This window comes from Zootoca vivipara, chromosome 9, assembly GCF_965207765.1.
Source record: "Zootoca vivipara chromosome 9, rZooViv2.hap1.1, whole genome shotgun sequence".
NCBI classification, from domain to species: Eukaryota; Metazoa; Chordata; class Lepidosauria; order Squamata; family Lacertidae; genus Zootoca; species Zootoca vivipara.
Window position 1 is genome coordinate 40,219,887 of NC_142592.1, and position 22,880 is coordinate 40,242,766.

Genomic DNA, 22,880 nt, shown 5'->3' on the forward strand with positions numbered 1-22,880 from the left:
ACCTCAGTGACAAATATCTAGATAGTCAGGGCTTGAATTCTTTCAGTGCAATTGACCAAGTTTGGCAGTGCCTTTAACAAACAGTATGCATTTTGTGAACGAGTAAGCTAATTTCCAAGCTCCACTCTAACGGTTGAGATGGGAAGAAGCAATAATTTACCTTGTCTGCCATGATCATGGAAGAGCCTCCATGGATACCTAGGATGGGTGTGAGGGTCTGGGCAGAAATGAAGTCCAGGATCTGGGCAATGGCTTCCTGGTCAGTGTCATCAGCAAACACCACACCTTGAACCCTCCGATCAGACATGATATCACAGATGCGGGTGATGATGCTCTTGGGATCTGTCTCATTCATGGCCACCAGTTCCACACGAGGCGTGAGAGAGAGGTGATGGAAGTCATCTTTCTTGTGGGCATCTGTGATAGCTACTTCGTCAGAGGTACCCACCAAGATGACAGCAATGCCAATGCTGGGGTGGTTCTTTTGGGCCCAGGCCCCACCACCTGTTGTCGCCAGGACTGCCAGCATAAGCCAGAACTTTGAAGAATAGCACTCTGCTAGGGGCCTCATTTTCAGTTCTTGCACTCCCTAGAAAGAGACAAAAAAGAGGAAAATTAGTCATGTTAGCTTCCTTACTATTTGCTCCCTTTGTGGATCAGAGCACTGGCCATGTTGAACACATGCAGCTGCTTTATGCTAGAACAGACCATTTGTCCATCTAGCTCAGCACAGGCTACAGCAGAAACTCTCCAGTGTTTCAGGCAGGAGTCTTTTCTCAGCCCTTCTACCTAAGCTCCTTTTAACTAGAGGTCCCAGGAACTGAAACCAGGACATTCTGCATGCAGTGTCTGTACTCTACCATTGAATTCTGCCCCACTCCCCCAATCTCTTTCTCAATTTCAATTTAAAGCTCATTAACTGGACTTGTTGCTTCAATTTAGTGGTAACGAGAGAGCTCTTTGACGTTAGCCTACCGTATAGCTGGAAGCATAATAAGAGCAAGAAAAAGAATTAAATGACAGTGGTAAAAAAGAGAGGATACCCAAGTCATAATTACACTGTTGTTCTAACCCAGAATTACATGTTTGTCAGTGACAGAGCATCAGGGTCCTCTGCTCATCCACTTGAAATGAACGTGTCCAGAATCTACACTTTGTTTATGCCAAAATCTGTGTCCACTTCCAATCAGTTTTGTAAAAGAACCTTCCACCAGCCTTTATGCAAAAGATTCTAAAGATAAGGGGAAAGGCGGAAGAAGGCAGGACTTCCTCCAGCTAACACAGTCACTCCAGGTCAATCTGAAGTATCTTTTCTTCCAGTATTATTTACATGACCATAATGTAGTCCTTGTGGAGATAAATGCAAGATTTCAGGCTGTAGAATTGCTAGTGATAACTTTTTGCCAATTCTAATTTTATTTGAAGGAAGACATCAGTCAGCAGACAACACAGTTATGTACCGTATCTTCCTTTCTTAGCATCTTCAGGTGATTACTTTTGCTCTCGAGGCTGAAGATCAGTTACCTCCAAGCCTTCAAGCTGGAGCTGCTGATGTAACTTTGATTCACTCCCTGGAAATGCTGGCTTCTTTTTCTAAGCACTGAAGTGATGAAGAAGACCTATGAGGTCATCAGTGCAACCCTGCTAGTGCCAGATGACTCCCTACAGGATACTTTAGTGTGTCTTGTTTTAATAACATTGAGCTCTTTTCATCTGCAAAGCACTTTACAAGGAGCAACTAATTAATCCTCAGAGCTCCTCAGTAAGGTACATGTTGCTACTATTGTCTTACCAGCCTGACAATCATAGCAGTGAGGTTTGCCCTGTGGACGCAGATGCAGTCAGTATCAGCAAAAGCAGAAGTATTGTCTAGTCATCTGCACAAACTAGAGTTTCATGTTACTCATCCAATTAAAATAACTGAAAAATACCTCTCAGATTTATGATCTGATCTAGTTTCTCATTCTATATCTACAGTGTTTAACAAAACATCCCAGGTGCTGGGATTTCCATTACATTGCACTAAAACAGCTCTTGTCCGTCTGCTATGCCAGAAGCTGATTGAAGGAATGCAAGGGGAACCTCTGGAATTTGTTGCTTCATGACCCACACCCAAATCTTCACTCATTTCCATTGTTGTTGTTGTTGTTGTTGTTGTTTAGTCATTTAGTCATGTCCGACTCTTCGTGACCCCATTTCCATTACAAACCAGATAAATGTCAATAGCCAAAGTAAGAAATAATTGGATTTATATTGATGGCAATCTATAACTAATAAAGTAACTGCTAGGACTGCAGTGCAAGGTGAGGAAACATTTCTTCTATCCAGGAAGCTTACCCACAGAAAAGTCAAAGAGGGGGGGCAGAGCCATTAATGGGCAGAGCCAAAAGCAAGTGGAGCTACCTGGTTCATCTCTCCCTCTCCTCTTCTCCCCTTCCTCCCTCCCTCCCTCCCCCTCTCTGTGCCACTTTCTCAGCTCTTCCCCCACCTCTCCCACCCTCCATCACTCCAGCTTTCCTTCTCTTCCTCCTCCCCCTCCCCTTAACAAAAGGTGGTAGAGCAGTTTCAGTATGGTGGTTTGCTGTTGTTTTTCATTTTCTCTCATTTAGACACACTGAGAGGAAGTGGTTCATGAAGTGAAAAAAGCAGTATACTGGGCAGAATCAGTAATAGTCAACATTTGCATGCACCTAATCTGGCCTATGTATCTGTCACCCGACTGTGACCAGCTGCTGGGCAATGGCGGCTGAATGTTGCTGCAAATTAACTCCTTTGTGTTTCACTAACCAGGCTCTGCCAATGGCAGAAGGGGTGGAGCCACTAGAGCAGGCTGGCATCATGGCCTGGATGCAGCCCCTGGGTTAAAAGACAAAGAGCCTAACACAACTTTTTAACATTCCATTTGCTCAAAGCAGAACTCATAAGGCATCTTGCTTATACAGTAATGCACTGATCATTTAATTACCATTTACACTGCTATAGTTTAACGCTCCTGAAATCAAACGTGAATATACATGCGCACAGTTCACCCGTAACCCTCAATATGTCATTCTCAGGACTGTACACATTTGTCCTGTCATTTATAAACAAAACAAACAAATGCATAATTACAATTCAAAGAAGGATCCAAATCCACTTAAAGGCTGAAAGAAATGAGTGGATGACATATCCATCGATTTTTACTGCTCTGGACTTCTGTTCATAGAACAAGCTAATAAAAAGGGGGAAAGATGACTTTGAGAATGTAACAAAATGAATAGCTAACTTCATTGTAGCAGGACTATTCCCTCTAATTACAAGTCAGTAAATTAAGTTCTTTTACAAGGGAAATGCAGTCCTCACTACTCTGACACCTGATTAATGCACACCGCACATGCTCTTTCACACATTTAATGTTATTTTTTGCCATTCTCCTGTGACTCCCCTTAGTATTCTTAGCGTATTGCACTTGGTTATGCAACGGCTAGTTGCAATGCTGTGAGTAGCTTTGACAGCCATCTCTTCACACTGCAGCTACATTGAAGTACTCTCTAAAGCAGAAAGGGTAGATTCTACCAGCCCAGGAACTTACACGGACAAAGGGGAAATATGTAATGCAACCATAACTCAACCACATCTATAGCCAGAAATATTGTGGTACTTGTGGAGATAGCCTAAGGGTATAACAGTTTCAATATGAAACAGGAAAAATCTATCTAGCAGTTTAAGATGTTAAAATCAAAGTTATGAATAATTTTATTAAAAGTTTTCTTTAAAAGAAAAATTGAACTGCCTACCAATATGTTTGCAAGTCAGCCACCACAACCATGAAATTAAAGGTATGATTCTTCACCCTGCGGCACCCCACTTGTCACTTTTCCCAGGATGATGAGGAACCATTCGTGAGCACTCTTTGGGTTCAGCCAGTCAACCAGCTACAAATCCACCTAACAGTTACCTCCTCCAGTCTATATTTTAACAACTCCTCTGCAAGAATACCATGGAGGACTTTGCCAAAAGCCTTACTGAAATAAAAAAACATTTTGTCCACAACATTCCTCAGATCCACCAAGCTTGCAACTCTGTCAAAAACAGAAATGAGATTCATCTGGTATGACTTGTTTTTGAGAAACCCACGGTAGGTCTTAGTCAGGGGTAGGCAACCTAGGGCCCATGTGCCACAAGCGGCCCACGGGGGTCGTTTAACTGGCCCACAAGCTGCACCCTGGTCTTAGTAATCACAGCATCCTTTTCTAAGTGCTCACAGACCAACAGTTTAATTATGTGTTGGACCATAAAGAAGGCTGATCACCAAAGAATTGATGCTTTTGAATTGTGGTGCTGGAGGAGACTCTTGAGAGTCCCATGGACTGCAAGAAGATCAAATCTATCCATTCTGAAGGAAATCAGCCCTGAGTGCTCACTGGAAGGACAGATCTTGAAGCTGAGGCTCCAATACTTTGGCCACCTCATGAGAAGTGAAGACTCCCTGGAAAAGACCCTGATGTTGGGAAAGATTGAGGGCACGAGGAGAAGGGGACGACAGAGGACGAGATGGTTGGACAGTGTTCTCGAAGCTACGAACATGAGTTTGACCAAACTGCGGGAGACAGTGGAAGACAGGAGTGCCTGGCGTGCTATGGTCCATGGGGTCACGAAGAGTCGGACACGACTAAACGACTAAACAACAACCACAAAGGACCTTTCTGGTATCGACATCAAGCTGACTTGTCAGTACTGTAGCTACCTGGGTCTTCTCCACCCTCCCATCCCTTTTTGAAGATGGGCACAACATTTGCCTGCCTCCAGTCTGCAGGGACCTCACCTGTTCTCTCAGAATTGTCAAAGATGCTTTAGTTGAGATTCCTTGGGGGCTTAGGTGAGATTCTTGCATTGCAGGGGGTTGGACTAGATGACCCTCAGGGATTCTTCCAACTCTACAATTCTATGGTTCTAAGTCCAGAGTGCATCAAGAGTTGGGACTTGCTAAACAGGGCTCTACGAGTTTATGCCAGGAGCAGGGAATCTGTGGCCTTCCAGATGGTGGGCTACAACTTCCATCAGTTCCAGCCAGCAAGGTGGGAGTGGTTCAGCACTTTCTGAAGGGACACATGATCTGTGCCAATCCCTCTGTGTGCAGACTCTATAGCCCAGTGTTTTTCAACCACTGTTCCGCGGCACACTGATGTTGCCTGGTGTGCCGTGGGAAAAATGGGGGGGGGAGATTTTTTAAAAAATGTCAAATTTTCGCCCACTAGTTACTAAACAAATGAGGGAGGGAGCGAGCGCGCGAGGCGTTTAATGCTCCCTGAGCCTCGACACACTGTCAATTGGCGCGAGCGCGCCGCTTCAATGAATGACAGCAGCCGCGCGCGCGTCTCTCTACGCCCAATCGCCGCAGTGGGAAACGCTCGCTCCCAAGCTCCCTTCCCGCCCTTTTGCCGTTGACTTTGGCGCGCGAGTCTCAAACACCAGCGAAGAGCAGGAGGAGACGTCGTCCTCAAACCGAACGCAGGGGGTTGGGCGTGTTAGGCGAGCCCGGGTCCCCCACCTTCCCTCGGGCAGGCGGGTGGGCCATGGAGGAGAAGTACCTGCCGGAGCTGATGGCGAAGAAGGATCCCCTGGATCCGTCCTTCACCCACGCGCTGAGACTGGTTAACCAAGGTGCGGACATAGAAAGCCTGCAACTTGCATTGAGGAGGGGATGGGGGTTGCAAAACAAAACGGGGTGGGGTGGGGGTGTCTTGATTTTTGGGGTGCGGAAAAAAAACAAAATACAAGCTTATTTTCTGGACGGAGCAATGTAAATCGGGTGCAATGTCCGCTCGGATGTAATTACAGTAAATGAGTCGTACGGAAGTAGGATTGCACCACCCTAAACCATTTGTTTTTGTTCTTGTTGTGTTGCATTACTGTGCGTGAATAATGGGAAAGGTAGACAATAGGCACTTGGTAAGAAAAATAGGGGGCGGTGCTAGGACACGGCTGCCCCCCCCTCCCCCGGAAAGGTGCCGGTTTTGTGTTTGGGGTGTCGTTCCTTGCAAGTGCAGGAGATCCCTTTAAACTGGCTGCCCACAGACTTTGGAAGCAACTCCGAAGCGTGAACTAGGTAGGGGCTTCTGGGTAAGTCTGCATTCGATGGGTAGCTCATGAGCTGCAAAGGCAATTGCATCTTTCGGAGTGTGTGTGTTTGTGTGTGAAAGCTTGCATTTCTCCAGGGTTAATGAGGCATCTCGGGGTGCTCAAAAGTGCTTTTTGTTGGGTGTCCTCTCTGTAATCCTAGTAGCATCTCTGCAAGATAGCTCTGTGTTGCTACCTTGCTATATTGCAAGGAGAGGGAGAGAGAGAGAATGGTTGCGACTGTGGCTATGCACCCAATGAGTTCCAACTAGAATTGAGATTTGGAATCAGGGTCTTGCTGCACATTGGTTGTAGCTTTCAGCTGGGCTCTTCCTGCGTGATATTCTGATTACAGCCAGAATATCAGCTTTGTGTTCAGCCAAACAGGCCCAGGTTGCGCACTGAATAAAGTATTTTATAATTTTTCATATTTCTGTTTACTTACTATTTCATAATAAAGTAATTATAAAATACTTTCTTTGTGTTTATTTGATTCCTATTCAAGAGAATTACTTTATATATAGTCAATATAGGCACAGAGTTAAATTTTTTAACATTTTCTAATGGTGGTGTGCCTCGTGATTTTTTTCATGAAACAAGTGTGCCTTTGCCCAAAAAAGGTTGAAAAACACTGCTATAGCCATCTGGGAAAGCATTTACTCCAGTTTTGTGTTGCAGCAGACAAGGAAAACAATTGATCCTTTCACATATTTGAAGACGTAATAATACTTGCCTCTGACTTTATTTTTTGTAACCAGGCACCGCATATCTGAGAACAAAGTGTCCCATCAAGTGTGGGGGGCTCAGCATCTGTGCAGAATTAGATATGTGATACTTAAAAAAAAAAAGCTTGGAAGTGGCATCTTGATCTTTCCCTGGCCAAAATAATCAAGCTGAAACAGCAAACTGGAAATGAAATTCTCTGTTTTGCTTATATACAGCATTATATGTATTTGGCTTGAGCATATATTTGAATAATTGGTTTTCTTCATGCAAAACATGTCTATTCGCAAAGACACAACAGTACCAATTTAGGAAAACTATTTATTATTCACTATTCCTTTCTATAAAATGACATACCTTCCACTCTTAAAATGCAGCTTTCTGTGTAATAGAAGGTAGCTTGGTTTAGTACAGCAATGAAACATTCCACAATTAGTTTGAACTTATGTCACAGGAAGAAATGAAGAATAACTTTTTCAATTGAACCTGCAGTGAGGTTTCTGGTGAGCAGAATTACTGAGGCTGGAATTTAGCCAGGATATCAAACTAATAAACCAAAATGCTATGAGAACTTTATTTAACACTGCACTTTTATAAAGGTTACCTGTAATGCAAATATCAATAAAACTGTAAGAATGCACAGCCCTATTACTAATGGCATGTAGCATTATGGAAAACACAGTTCTAGATTTGGAGAGCTCTGGATCCTCAGTTTGGAGATGACCAGTGCTTTTTTTTCTGGGGGGATGCAGGGGTACACATACCCCTAAACATTTTATGAAACTAAGTTTGGCTTCATTGAGGGGCAGAATTTCAATATGAGTAGAAAAATGAGAGTACCCCAAAAAAATTTTTTAGAAAAAAGCACTTGAGATAACCATAGACAACCTGTTCTTATAGAAAGGTTCATTTTCTAAAATCTCTGTAAATCTGGGTATGATTTAAGAATAAGGGGTGTGATTTTGAGGCCAATGTGTGCATATGCAAGATACCAAAATCCTATCAGGCCTATTCCTAAGTCTTTACTTGGGGGGGAGTCTGTATTTAAGATTCTGTCACTGGCAATACTTTCCAGCATGGTTAGCTTATATAAATTGACAAAATGCAGGATTGGGAGGTTATAGCAATTAGTGCTTCTGATTAATAAGCTGTACTGAGAGGTTTCCTGAAACAAAAAAATTCCTTATCCACAGAATGCAGTAGCAGCAGGTTGCACATTCTTGCCAGGGGCAGATTTAGGGCTGTGCGAGCGGGCACCATCTCAAAGAATGGTAGGCGAGGCGATGGGCTTTGGGAAGGAGGTGTGAGGCTCTGGCAGGGTCCTAGAGTACTCATGCCTCCTTCCCAAAGTCTAGTTAGTACTTTTGGAAGGAGGTGGATGGGCTCTTCTTCTTCAACCCTGCCAGGCCCTCGCACCTCCTTCTAAAAGCTGAGTGCCTCCTTACCTGCCTTTGGGAAGGCCTGGGGGGAACCACATTTTGGCCTTGCACAGGGCACCACAGTACGAAGTCTGCCACTGCTCTTCCACATGATCCATCATGATTCTGGGGGACAATGGCAACTTCTAGTAAGGCTGCAAGGACTAACAAATCTTTTCTGAAGTTTGGAGGAGTCGGTTCTAATGTTGATCAGATGCTGTTATGTTGTTTTAACAGACATTACAATATGATACACAGTTGCAGGTACATAAGATTAGAGGGGTGGGATAGCAGAAGGCATGGGATAATGGCATGGGCACATGTTGAATAAAATGGGGGGCGGGAAACAGTTTGAATTAAATGGCGGAGTTACTTTCAGCAGGGCAGTTATGTTTGGGAGACACAATTCAATACCTTTAGCTGGTATATCGGACTAAGTGTGAAATAACTCCTTAGATAGTCCCCATCAGCTCCACCAGTCTGAAAATCATTATCATTCTGCTGTTTCAAGTCTGCCTCACTCTTTGGCAATCTAAGCCTCATGGGGGGGATTAAACTTATATTTTATTGCCATAATCTTCTCCATCATGTATAGTCTTATCCAGGACCTGCCTGCCTGCCCCCACCCCGCTGCAATGGGTTCCACACAAACAAAAACGCAAGAAGATAGTTTCATTCATGTAAGAGTGCCATGCTTCATTTAGATAGAAGGATATTTGGATAAATTCCTGACATATTTTATTTGTCTGTAAAATGCCATGTTCACTTTGGGCACTGATAACTGAAACTAATAATAATAAAGAATAACAATACACTCAGTCAGTGAGGAGCCAGGGCAGCAGAGGCTACTGACATCTATAAGCAAGTAACCAAACCTGACACACAGTGTGGCAAGGGCAAGATCCCTTTAGAGCAGAAATTAAAATGGTTCATTCTGGAGGACTAGAGAGCATTCTCCCACAAGCTGTTCCTCAATTTTAGAAAGAGGTTGGTACAATTTAAGAGGTTGGTACTTTAATGCAACATTCCTTCTTCCCTCCCTTTATTTCCCTTGTCTGTGTGGATGAAAGCCTGGCAAATATCCACACATCTCAAAGGATCCAGGATTCAAGAATCTGACATATGAAATCTTTTATTAGACCAGCTTTTTGGTAGAGTAGCAGGCTTTTGAACCCTGCCTGCTTGATGGCTTCAGACTCTGATATACCCACAGTGGTGCTGGCTCAGTATAAAGTATCAGCTGAAATCTGCTGGATCTACTTTGACTCTCTTTTCTTCTGAATCAGCCTTTTTACCAGTTTCTTTCTTTTTAAAAAATAAATAAATTTAGTTTTATTGATTTCCAATATATAACAACAATTACAAAAAAGGAAAAAGATACCAAAACAAAATCCCAACTTACCCCCTACAGGACGGATCAGTCTCATTAAGTTCGCCCAAGTCCAATCTGTGATTTCAGTAGTTGCTATTATTCAGGGTTATCAGTAAAGTATTTTGTTAAAGCATGTTGAAAACACAATTTCAACAAAATCATCTACGTCATTTGCATTATTCAATGCATGTAATCTCTTTGTTATTGTTTTCTGATAGAGCAATAGACCATACATTCTGTTTCCAATGAGATACACAGAGACGTTCCAATCCTTTCCATTTCTGTGCCTCTAGTAGTGCCTTTTTGTACTGCTACAAAAAAAAGTAATTAGCTTGTTGTAAGAAAGGTCAGATTGCCCCTCTTTAAAAATAGTTGAACCCAAATTTGAGGTGCATTCCACATGCTGACCCGTAATATAGCTTATTTCTGTAAATGCCTTCTGCCAGAAGGGCTTTAAATGTTCACATATCCACCACATGTGAAATTTGATTGAGATTTTGATTGAATCCTATACTCATCAGTTCTCATTTCATTTTATCTCCCTCTTTCCCCCTCTATAACTACATACACTTTTAATTACCAAAGGGCTTGGTCCAGAAAACTATGTTTTCAAGTCAGACCCAAAGTGCCTGAAGGTTAGGGAGCACTATATTGCTTTATTTTATCTACCAGTGCTGAGTTCCAGGATTGAGAAATGACCTTCCTGAAACAAACTAAAGGTTTGCAATTTATTTCAGTGGCTGCATAATTCCAGATAATTTCTCTGCGACCTCCCTGAGAATCACAGAGTGGCTGACAGTTGATGGGATTGTTTTGTAAAGATCACTTCTTACTAGACTAAAGTGAAACTAAGTACAAAGCATGTATATGACATATATAAATCATAGCATTTTCTTTTGAAATGTCTTCAAGCAAGAAAGGATTGGGCCCCTGCTCTCATATATGTTAAAGGAAAAATTCACAGTTTAATAATTGACCAAAATAATAATATAATAAAATAAAATAAAATAAAACAAACAAATAATAATAATTGACCCCCAAAAAATAAAATTGTTCTCATGTTCCATAACTAAGACAAACAAGGCTCTCAAATGTGTGAAGGCTGCTCTGTGGAGACAGCAGGGAAAGGAAGAAACTAACCAATTATGGTGGGAAAAACATGGAGAACCTTTACATGATTGACAAAAAGCTAAAGTGGTCAGGGATACTTGATTAGGAAACAGGGTTTGACTCTCCCCTTTTTTTCATTGGTTGGTTCAGAAAAAGCTGTCTCTCCCCGCCGCCACCCTCTTCCGCTGCCTCCTTTTTTATTTTTAGTCAGTGGGGCTATTGTAGCAAGAAGTGTAACTTCCAAGTCCATAAGGCTACAGCAAACCTATTCTCTAGCAAACCTATTCTCAGGTGGATGTGGAAGAATCTGCATGGCATTTCAGATGAGGCTAGTTACCCATCCATTTGCACTTGTCATACCTTATTCTTGTAACTTGTCAGGTTGTCAGAGTCCTGACTTATCTTTAGCCCATACCTGTTTCTTGTCAATGCTTGTCCATCTTAGACCTACTTACCTCTTTGCAGGGATAGCACAGACTACTAAAAGTATGATGTTCTACCATACAAGTTAGAATCTCTCTCTCTCTCTCTCTCTTTCTCTCTCTCTCGTGTGTGTGTGTCCAGTGCATGGAGAGAGAGAGAGAGAGAGAGAGAGAGAGAGAGAGAGAGAGAGAGAGAGAGAGAGAGAGAGAAGATGGTGGGTGGGTGGGCATTAGTTATGTTCCTGTTATCAGTTAATGTATCCTGTAAAGAATACGCAAACATTCCTTAAAAATCATGAGGCTTTCAGAGGCTTAGGCTCTAGGTATATTATTTTAGTCTCTTGCTTTTGGTTTTTTATTTAATTGTTTTATATATTTCGTAAAGAATTGTTTTATTTTCGTTTTATGGTATCTGCTTCCAGGGAGAGCTTTGCTCTGAAATGCTAGAATAAATGAATGGAATAAATAAATTAGTAGAAACTGTGCTAGCCCACATGATCATAGCTCAGTGTTGCAAAATCAAAATGCCATTGTAAATAAACATGGCCAGTCCATGCCAGCACCACAGCCAGCTTCTCTGTGTCCTAGACACTACACTGTCTTTGACTCTTTACTTCATTTAGTCACTAGGTAGTAACTAGGCAAGCCCTAAAAACACTTCAAAGTTTCATATTTCTCTCTACACCTTCATGTACAGTATCTCTTTCCCTTTGTTGCCACTCCACACACACACACACACACACACACACACACACACACACATGCTAAGAAGAATGCATATTTTCTCATGGATTATTTTACGTAGTAACAGAACCAAAGTTAATCCTTCCTTTCAAGCCTGCCCCATGTACAGTATGTAATTTACACATAGGAAAATAGATGTTTTGGCAGCAGCTTCCAGGGATTTGAAGAGAAAAGCACTGCTTGTGTCACAGAAATTATAAATGAAATGCCTCCATTTGATAATCTCATTTTTCCCCTGGTCAATTTCAAGATTGTTCTCCACAGAATATTCCCTCACTAGTTATACAGTCTAAAATGATTCAAGCAGTAGGGCTGCTGCCATTAGAAGATTATCCCACATTCTAATAAAGCACACCCTTAGGAACTGTTGTGTGATAATTCGGACTAAAAAAATTCTGGCTCTCGGATTTATCCTATTATATTAATTACGCTCCTGTAGTTTAGCTTAAACAATTCCTTTCACCATATGTTGATTCTGTCCTTCAAAATACCTATCTGTGACTGTCATATCAAGCCACACATACAGCCATCTTTTTGCCAAACCAAAGATGATTAGTTCTCTTAACCTTTTCTTGTATGCTAGCTTTATTTGGTCTTTCAGATGACAAGCCAGACAGAATTAAGATAAGTGCCAAACCATTACGGATGGGGTTAGTCCTGTCTGGGTTATATGAGCTGGCACGTAGCAACTGACCTGCTGGAGCAAAATTAACACACACACAAAAGCCATTAAGTGAAACAGCGGGTCACTGTGACACTGCCCAGCTCTGGTGCATAAATACCAAGAAATAGCAGCTTGGAAAGCATGCTCTTTCCTCTGTTTTGTCTTGCAGGGCCAAACTGGAACTGCCATGCATATGCCAGGAGGACCTGTGCCTTTGGATAAGTAGGAAGCAATGTAATCCTGCTTCTTACTGCCAGGTGGTTGGTGGGGGGAACAATCCACCCTGACTCAGCAGGACTCGTTTACAGCAGCTGCCACTCTATAATGGAGCAAACTGAGGGCAGAACAAGACGTTACAAGAAACATGAAGCTGCCACCACTCTGTATTTCTTTCTTCCCAGCAATGTATAGCACAAGAAGGGGTGCAATGGGATACCATTGCACCATGTATTTCCTTTTCGCTGTCCATCAGTTATGCAAGGAACAGGAAAATGAAAAACCCACACCATGTTGGATCTCAGAGGTACAAACAGTGAGCTCACCCTGAGGCCATCCCATAGCTCATTGATTGCCCCAGTCAGGGTCAGACTTTAGAGTATACCGGTAATCCTAGGGCTCTGAACCTCTGGGGCCTCCCAAAGATGCTAGCAAATTATGGATGCTGGTGGCATGATAGAAAACTGGTCCAGCACCCGTCTTGGGCATACCAGGAACGAACCAGGTCACCATACCAGCTCTCTTACTCCTCCATCCCTTAATACAGGTATGCCCCATTTTTCTCCCTGCGAAAGGAAACAACATGGACTACATTGTTTAGAATGTGGCGGCTGCTTTATCGTGTGCTCGGATCGAGGAGGAGTCCAAGTTGAGAATGACTTTAAAATACAGTAGAACCTCATGTACCGCCCTCCTTAAGAATGCTTCGGATTATGAGCTCCGCTAACCCGGAAGTAGATGCCCCTTGTTGTGAACTTTGCCCTGGGATATGAACGGAAGTTGCACGCTGGCAGCATGGCAGCAGCGGGAGGCACCATTAGCGAAAGCACGCCTCATGTTAAGAACGGTTTCGGGTTATAAACGGACCTCTGGAACAAATTAAGTTTGTAACCGAAGGTACCACTGTAGTGGCAATCTTCCCCAGAATTAATAGAACAATTCTGTTCTTTATGCCATGACCCTAACACAGGGCAGATTGGGATAAAAGAAAGAGGCCTCTTGCTGCAGGGATAGTCATGTCTTCTGCTATGAAACTACTGCATGAATACAGGCTCTTCCCAATATGTGGGGAAGCTTTGTTGTTGATGATTATCTGTATGCCTTGGGGGACAATGGAGGAGTGCGCCTTTGGGGGTGAGGTCAAGCTCTTGTACAGTTGCAGTGCTTGCTGTGGCTGTAGAAACTGATGTGTGTGGGACGTGTTTTGTTGCAGCAGAAGCAGATGAAGATATCCAGTTGTACTGCTGCAGATGCACCATGGCATTTCTTCCCTCTGCGTTCCTCCCAGCGGTCATTTCTCCTCTGGTCACTTCTACGGATACACGACTTGGCTGCCTGTCTCCCAGCACTGCAGTCATCTGCAAGGGATTCCCACATGGAAGGATTGGTGTTGCCAGCCGTCATGTCACATTTGCAGACATCTTTGTAATGCATATGTGAAAAACATGCATCTGATTAGGGCACCACTCCTTTTAAAACCAGTTAGCCCATTTATTTATTTTTAAAAAACTGATTCTCTAAGACTGATTCAGCAAGAACTGCTTCTTTTGTGTTCTCTGCAGTCTTTCTAATCTCTTTCCATCTTCCTTTGCCTCCGTTTAGCTTCAATTTTCCCCCTTACACACTTTCTCGTCACTTCCCTTTCTTCTCTTTCCACTCCCCAGACTCTTTCTCAGTCCTTTAGTTTTAATGATCAGTGAAGAGAAGTTGTCAAGCTGCTGGATATGATATATTTTCACTATACATTAGGGCTATGCACTGGACCATGCTGTACCTGTGATTGTATGACAATTCAAGGCTCATTCCTCTTTCCAAGGTCTATGCTTGGTGGCAGTTAGAAGGCACAGCCAGCTTCAAAAAGACGGTGTGGCATTTGCTAGCCTCTCCCATGGCACAGAGCAATGCCCTTTTTATAAAGCCACACAGAGAGAAAGACACAAAGCCACAATGGCCAGTGACAGCAGCACATTGGGAAAAGGGAGTGGCAAGGGAGAGGCAAAATGCGTTCAAAGGAGTTATATGAAAGTGCAGATTCAGCTGGCCAATGCTGCCTTCTTGTATTGTTCTATCAGGCACCCTCCCTTTTCCTTTTCTCCAGAGAAAGAAACTGAGCTGCCTGTCAAGCTCATTTATGCTCTCCGCTCCAGTCATCTCTCCTAGTAATGTACCTACTTTATTCACTCCCTTCTGCCTGCCTTCAGACACGTACAAAGATGTGCATCCACATTTTTCTTTCTTTGTCTCTTTCACACACACAGCAAGCCTGCTCAGACTTCCACACTTTCCCATTCTTTTCAGAAGGAAGCTTCAACTCTTATTGGCCCTGATCCACTTTTAGATGGGACCGCTTCATGCAATTCTAGAGACCTGACTTCACTTCCTAAAATCAACCCTTATGCTTTATTATTCCTCTGCCCATTCTCCACTGGTTGTACAAAGCAACCTAGAAGACTATCAGATTAGCATCAAGAGGAAAATGTCCAATGCCTCCCAGGAAATACAAAATAATAATCCATTCATTCCTGGTTACGCATTGTTGGACTTGAGTAATCAGGTGATTACCAAAACAAACAAAAACAAAACAAAAAACAGAATATGAGAAAGAGGGGAGAGAAACTGAGGGACCCTTACATGAAAGGGACAAGGTAGGCAGTGGAGGGGAGGGAAGCAGAACTGAAAACACTGTTGAGCAGCACCAGTCACCACTACCTTATACTATTACAAATGCAAAGGGTGAAGACTGCTGGTCGGCTTCTTTACAAGTAAGGTCCTTACAGAGTTCTGTTGTAAAAGGCCACTATTGGCCACACGCATGCACAAACAAGTCCTTTCAAAATAAAAATACAAACTGCTAAAACAAAGAATTGAAGCTCCTATTTACGCTAACAAAAATTGCTTCACACTTTATGTGGCAACAAGCCTAAGGGCAAAATTAGAATGAAAATTCTAGTTATAATATAGGGGTAATTACCTGCAAAAGAATTAGTGCAACTTTTGATTTTTAGATTGGTCTGGTATTGTATCCATTCGAGTTGAACAATCTTACATGTTTTTATTAAGTATGTTATGAACCTTATGAAATAATGCATTTCTAAAAGTGGAACATTTTCTACCCTATATCACTGTGCCACATATTTTCACTTTTTCTTAAAAGCACCTAGGGGGATCCTATTCAGACAAGGGATAGCAGTACTGGCAGGCGGGGGGTTTACCCAAACCTGCTTTTTGCCCCAATGGGGAAAACATACGGGAGGGACAGTGGAAGATCATTGACACCTTAACAGCTCTATGAAAGAAACTGCATGGTTAATGTATTTGAAAACACATTTTTGCATTCACCATTTACCTTTTTAGGTGTATAATCTAACAATTTATATGTGTGATTGTGACCTTAGGCTACCCAACTGAAACAGAACACTACAAGCAAGTAGGTTTCCTTTGCACAATTTCCACTGCATATTATGGTAGTTCATGCAGCCTCAAAACTACAAAACACACGACAGTACCCTTGCGCTACTGCTCTGACCAAATTCAGGACTGACCAGGCAATGCGCGCACAAGGTGAGTGGGAAGCATATTGAGGCTGCAAATAGAAATATGCATCCATACTGTTCTTGTCCTCTAAATAAAGGGCTTCAAATGTCAGAACTGTCAATCCCACAGCTTCTCTGTTGTTAATATTTACATTAAAAAGACAGAAAAGGGAGCATTCTCCTACAGGTAAAGATGAAAGAAAGTCTACAGGTGCAGATCTTGGGATGGAGAGCAAAACTTACAAGAGAACCACTATAGACAAGTTATGACAAATTACTGTAGAAAAGGCATCCTTTTTGGAAAAGAATTACCCAACACTGAATAATGCTCATGAGACAAGCCCAGAAATCCAGTCCTATATTCCATGAAATATAAATCATACCCATTTGCCTATCACTACTTATTACCCATCGTAAAGTGCACCACACTGTTTTATTCCATTCTGAATTAAATCCATTCTGTACTTCCTGTGCAGCAGTCTATACACATTGCCCAGGCTAGCGTCCTAGGGAGGCCACTTCGATGCAGCTAACGCAGCAGTTTGACTTCACCCCCAGAGGCTCACTTCATTGTCTCTCAAAACAGATGGATGCCAACGACAATCATACATAGCCATACATAACCAAATGAAATCATTTTGCTATCATAAGTAGCACTTATGAAAATAGAGGGGTCAAAAAGATGTGGAACAACATCAGTACTGGCTACTGTGCATATGGTAGGGTAGGGCAGAAGGCCAACAGTAGGTGGGGCTAGCACCAATGGGAGGCACAGACAACTAGTTCTAGTTTTGTTCCTGTCCTCCTATCCGTTGAGTACTAGGAGGACATCACTGAGACTGAGGAGCAAAGTGACAGCCACTCTTGGACTGCTTGCAAGTATGAAGGCAGGCAGATTGGGATGGCTGAAGGCACACTGAGGTTGATAGAGTAATGCCCCATTTGTCTAAATATTCCAGTCTCTGCTGTCAAGCAATTTAACAATGGAAAGCCAACTAAAACAGCCATGGCATTTAAGGAGTCAAACAAAAGTAATTTCAAGAAGACTGATTAATTTGAAGCATGATCTGCAATGGTGGGCACATAACATAGACTCATCACCAGTAATAGCAACTTCTTTCTCTTCTGAAATATATTTGTATTCTGTATTCAGTTGCCACAGTCATTAAAGGCAACTGCTGTAGATTTCAGCAGCTTTGGCAGTGCAACATACCAGTAATATTGCAAGAGAAGCTGTTATGTGGCACTGAGTGACATTAACCCTAGCCCTGATTATTGCTCTCTATAGTCTACATACATGTGTGCTACTTGAGCTCCCTTTGCAGCTGCAGTAGCCACTATGTGGGGACCAAAACTTTCGTGTGTAACATTTTCCATACATCTTCAGCCACATTGTCAAATAATCTTCTTGCCATGGACGTAATCAAAGATGCATACAGATGTACCTGCAAATGCAAGAGGCTGTGAGTGAGTTCTTCCTCTTTGCCCTTGCTCTAGTTGGATTGTCTATTTAATTTCATTTATGGGCTTCACATGCTTATTCATTCAAATGTTTGTTTAGCACTTTGTTGTTGATATATATATATATATATATATATATATATATATATATATATATATATATCCCATTGTTTCAAATGTCACACTGTTCCAAGGGTAGTTGGGAAATGCTATTGAATGGTCACAGAGCTGGCCAACCAGCTCTGTATTTCTGATCCGATAAGGTAAAACATGGTTCTCCTGAGCTTGATCCAAAGGAAAAGGTTATACATCTGTCTAAAAATGTAGTGAGCACATTTCTACAGTAGCGTCATTGCTAAAATTATGTGCATCTGTACATACCCTAAGGCAGTAAGTTGCATAGAAACAGGTTAAACTGAATTCGCTGGCTCACAGTCAAAGGGGCGATGCAGTCACATGCTTCTTTTGACAGAAATTTCAAACTTAAGAGGATATGTGTTTGGTTGTGCCTTCATTTATTACCTGAGAATACCTGAGTGGCACACCCTGGAAGGAAACTGCTGAGCAAATGCCTCCAAAGAGGAAAAGAAATGAAATGTGCTTCAGGAGTTCTGTTCTCCATGGCTGATAGTGCTTTACTTTTGCTTCTCAGTCGGGTTCATTAACATGCAACTAGCATTTGCTGCTCTTCCACTGCACTCTCGTCAGTCCAGGTTTAGTTTGAACATGTGGCAAACTGGTTAATGCATGACATGCACAAGTAGCCAAGAAGAACAGAAGAACAGTAAGTGGGATAAAAGCAATGTCTGGTCTGGAGAGAAAGTGATAAGAGAGGGATGACCCAATGTTAGAAAGGGGCAGTTACTTTTCAGACTGTGGCTGAATACTTCCAAAGCATTGAAAGCACCTTATGTGTAGGATACATGAGTAACATGGCACTACCTATCATTCCTAAATATTTAAATCTGATGGAGAAGCTGCTGTTATTTATCAATGCAACGTTGGGACTAGATATTGCTGGAAAGCCAGTGAGTATTTCACCTGGGGAGCCAACCTTCGCAGCAAATTTGTTGCATCTCAAATTTCAGCATCCATCTGAGCAAGGGTAACAAAATGTTTTGCGCTCCAATCATTTATACTTAATTTTCAAATCAGCTCATATTTATGTACTTCTTTAAATGGATCCTGAATTCTAATAATCATCTGAAATGAATTCAATGTCTTCATTGTGTTCAGCTATATGACTTTCAAAACTGGTTACATTTAAAAGAGCAGAAATGTTAACATCTGAAGTGCAAATGAGACACCTACTCAGTAATTGGCATATATGCAATGGTTTTTGTTTGTTGCATCCTATTGCCCTAAATTTTTGTGATCAGTGTTTCTTTAAAAATGTCACAAATGGGAGAGAAAAGGGTGCTCATGGTACTTCACCTTGGGCATATTCTTTCCAAAACTGCCATCAATTTACATCAACCTTTGTTTTATATTTAGAGAAACATGTTTTGAATTAATTTTTAAATTATGATGTTTATGTCCAAAGTTAACATAGAACAACCCGGAGCAATGGATTCAAGCTACAAGAAAGAAGATTCCACCTAAACATTAGGTAGAACTTCCTGACAGTAAGAGCTGTTCGGCAGTGGAATTTGCTGCCAAGGAGTGTGGTGGAGTCTCCTTCTTTGGAGGTCTTTAAGCAGAGGCTTGACAGCCATCTGTCAGGAATGCTTTGATGGTGTTTCCTGCTTGGCAGGGGGTTGGACTGGATGGCCCTTGTGGTCTCTTCCAACTCTATGATTCTATGTTTCTATTCTAACCCAGGATACACCAGAAAGCCAAAAATGTATTGGATATTTTTCCTCCCTGGCAGATCCAGGTCTCAGATCCTTGCAGAATCATCTACTGAGCACACATCTCCTCTTTCAAGCTTGGCCAGCATACCGTAAAACAGAGAGAGATCCATTGCATCCAGTCTCCCAATAAATCACTAATGCTGCTTTGTTGTCATTGCTACTATTGAGTTCCAGGGCTTATTCCCAATAAGAGGATGATGCTAAAAGCTGTGACAGTGGACTGTGATAGAAAGGAAGGGGGGGGGAATCTTCTATTAAGCAAGATCAAGGGTGCAGAAACGATGGTGGGGGGAAATAAAATGCTATTAATGATAAAAGTCTAGCCTAGCGGGGGGGGGGGGAATCCTCTGTTCTGCATTACCAAGTCATTACTGGAAGGCCAAAACAACAATAAAATATAATCGAAAAACTTAAAATATAATCTAAGTCCCAAAACTATGAATAAATACTGTAATACTGTAAAATAGATAAATAAAAGACCAATGGCAGTTGCACTGTATATTCCTGCATTCTTATCTGGGAACTAGAAATGTTCCAGTGCTTGAACTTCATCACTAATGAATGGTCCACCCCCAGCTGTGCTGTGTCTTCCATGAAATCCCTGTCTTTCTTCTCTACTTCCTACCAAATGTCTGACCCAAGAACTGCTTCTTTGCCATAAGAGTAAAATACAGAGATTAAATAACTCTTTGTTTAGCTTGCAATACTCTAATCCCAGACTTTGGGTTTTGCACAGCAGCACCATTTATACTTCAGATGGATACAACTGCTGATGCAACTCTGGTTCTACTGCAAGTTAGGAGCACTGGCCTATACTCTAGTATTCCTTTTAATACAAAATCGTTTTGTCATGGAATGATTTGTCCCATGACAGTAGACATCTGTCATGTATGAGTTATTTGAGATTCCTGCATTACAGGGGTTTGACTAGATGACCCTCAGAGACCCTTCCAACTCTGCAATTCTATTATTCTTTCAGAAGGTAAGCCATTTGGGAAGAAACCAATAGCATGACAAAAATTTCCAGAGTGTTTAGAGATGATGAACATATGCAGAATTTTCCTGGTATGCCAACGCTAACTTCAGTTTGTCTGTTTTTGGACATTTAAGATGAATGATGCAGGTGGAAATGCAATCAATATTTTTTACAAAATCTATGGACAGGACTGCTATTCAGCATTATGATGGCCACCGCCTATCCAACATTTGGTATAAAACCATAGTATTAAGACAGAGAATTATATAATCCATGTTAAATTCTTTAAAGTGGATAGCCTGCTAGATTGCTAGAAATTTTAATCTGCTCTTGATATAAGCATGCTCATTAAATAGTGCAGATATAACATACTATTACTGATTACACTTTACATTGCAGGGCCTCATTTTAAAATCAAAGATGTCCTCACTAAATTTAATTTGTAAGCATGAGTGCTCTGCTTTGCTTTGCAATGCTTGCAGTTAGGCCACAGAATATAATTAATTCTGCTTTCTATCTAGGGACTTTTAACCCTTAATCTACCTAATTGTTAATATATACTTTTGTATGATTTGTTCCTTTCTATCTTCCTGGTTCACTTATTCTGTATTTAATAAATTAACATCCATAAGCCCCTACAGTGGCCCGATCATTTAGGAAGGCAGCAGTCTAATAACTTTAATTGAAAATACAACATAAACAAAGTAGGATCACGAGGCTATAGCCAATTAGTCAGTTTACTGAGTAGAGTTCTGACCACTTGATTATTTGTTAACATTCTTCAAAATATTTTGTGGGTTTGATAACTATGTATATTTTTAAAAATCACAAATTGTTAATAAATTAAAAGCATACATACTTTAGCCTATTATCCCCTCCAGATTATATTCCTGTCACTTTTAAAAATACCAGGTATGATTGTGTGCCTGTTATCAGATCCTTTACTTAGCGATTTGTAGGTGCCCTCTTAAGTGCACTGCTAGAATTATTATAATACCTACACATACTGCACATAAATGAATAGTTAGGTTTCAGCAACCTATTGCACAAACCCGATCAACCATTTTAACTCAGAACCACAATATTAATCTAAGGTATCCAAGTTTGTGGATACATTTATAGAAAAGATAAAAATATGGTATTTCACATTTTCAATTAAAGCATTTTCACATTTTCACTCTCCCTCTCTCTGCTTTACTAAAGGGAAGTACCAACTTTCTTTCCCCCTCCTACGGTAATAACATTTGTATTAACTTGCTAGCAAATGGGTCTATAGCATAGCCTGCTTTAAACACATGGTGTGTGTGCCCCCCCTCAAAGAAGCTCACCCACCCCCGAGTATACCAACCACATCACTAAAAATTAAAGTTGAATTAAGCATCAGCACTTGTGAAAAGCAGTGCTGAGCACTCGCAACACCAAGGGCATATCACTGAATGAGACTGAAGCTTTGGGGTTTGCTTTTTTTAGATTTAAAGGGAAACCTCCTTTACCCATTTTTTCTTTTCTCTAATTACTTCTCACTCTGCTTCTCACTTGGGACATGAAAATGAGGCTGGTGCCGTAGTGTTAGTCAATGCAGAGATCCATTTTTGTATCATATTTGTGAGATTGCTTGCAACTGTATTAAGTTTCACTACATACCCTGTTAAAGGTTTTTCTGTTTACAGAGTTGCTTGGAATGGCAGCTAAGTCCCTATGTAGATACAGACACAGAGAGAAAAACAGAAAGTTTGGGGCGAGTTCCTTCCCCCCCCCCCCCATAGAATTAATTACTTCTCTAAAAATAACCAACATGCTATTCACAGTCTTTCAAGACTGTTCATCAAGTGATGCCTTTTCCCAGGGCTCAGGAGAAATTAGAAAAAGGTAAAAAGTGCTGACCCATCACTGTCTGCCTGCTTCAATGGGTGCTTGGAGCTCAGAGTATGACTCAACAAGTGGACCAAACTACTAGAAGAGACAAAAAAGAACAGAAACAAACCCTCTTGTGCCTAGCAAGCTGGAACATCAGGGCCATGTGTCCTAGCTTGTCCACCAACCTGCTGCAGGTCAAAGACTCACGGAAGATGGCCTTCATTGACTGTGAGCTGAAAATGCTCTACAGAAAACCAGACTCACTTCTAATGGCAACCTTCAATAGAAGAACTATGCCTTTTTATGGCAAAGAGGGCATCGAGAAGAACCACGTATTCATGGTGTAGGAACTCTATTCTGTCTGCAATAGAACTGCCAACAGAGGGCTCAGAACACTTGTTCTTCCTCTGCCTCTCAACCACCTCATCCAGT

General features: G+C 41.7%; 1 protein-coding gene across 1 annotated transcript in view; it reads right to left on the reverse strand.

The window, feature by feature from the left end:
* Window positions 1-584, reverse strand: part of GRIN2B (glutamate ionotropic receptor NMDA type subunit 2B) — a 207,938-nt gene extending 207,354 nt beyond the window's left edge. Inside the window, exon 1 of the mRNA XM_088652051.1 lies at window positions 161-584. Coding sequence (XP_088508177.1) covers window positions 161-571 — 411 coding nt within the window. The 5' untranslated portion in view covers window positions 572-584. The remainder of the gene's footprint in view (window positions 1-160) is intronic.
* Window positions 585-22,880: the final 22,296 nt, after the last annotated feature.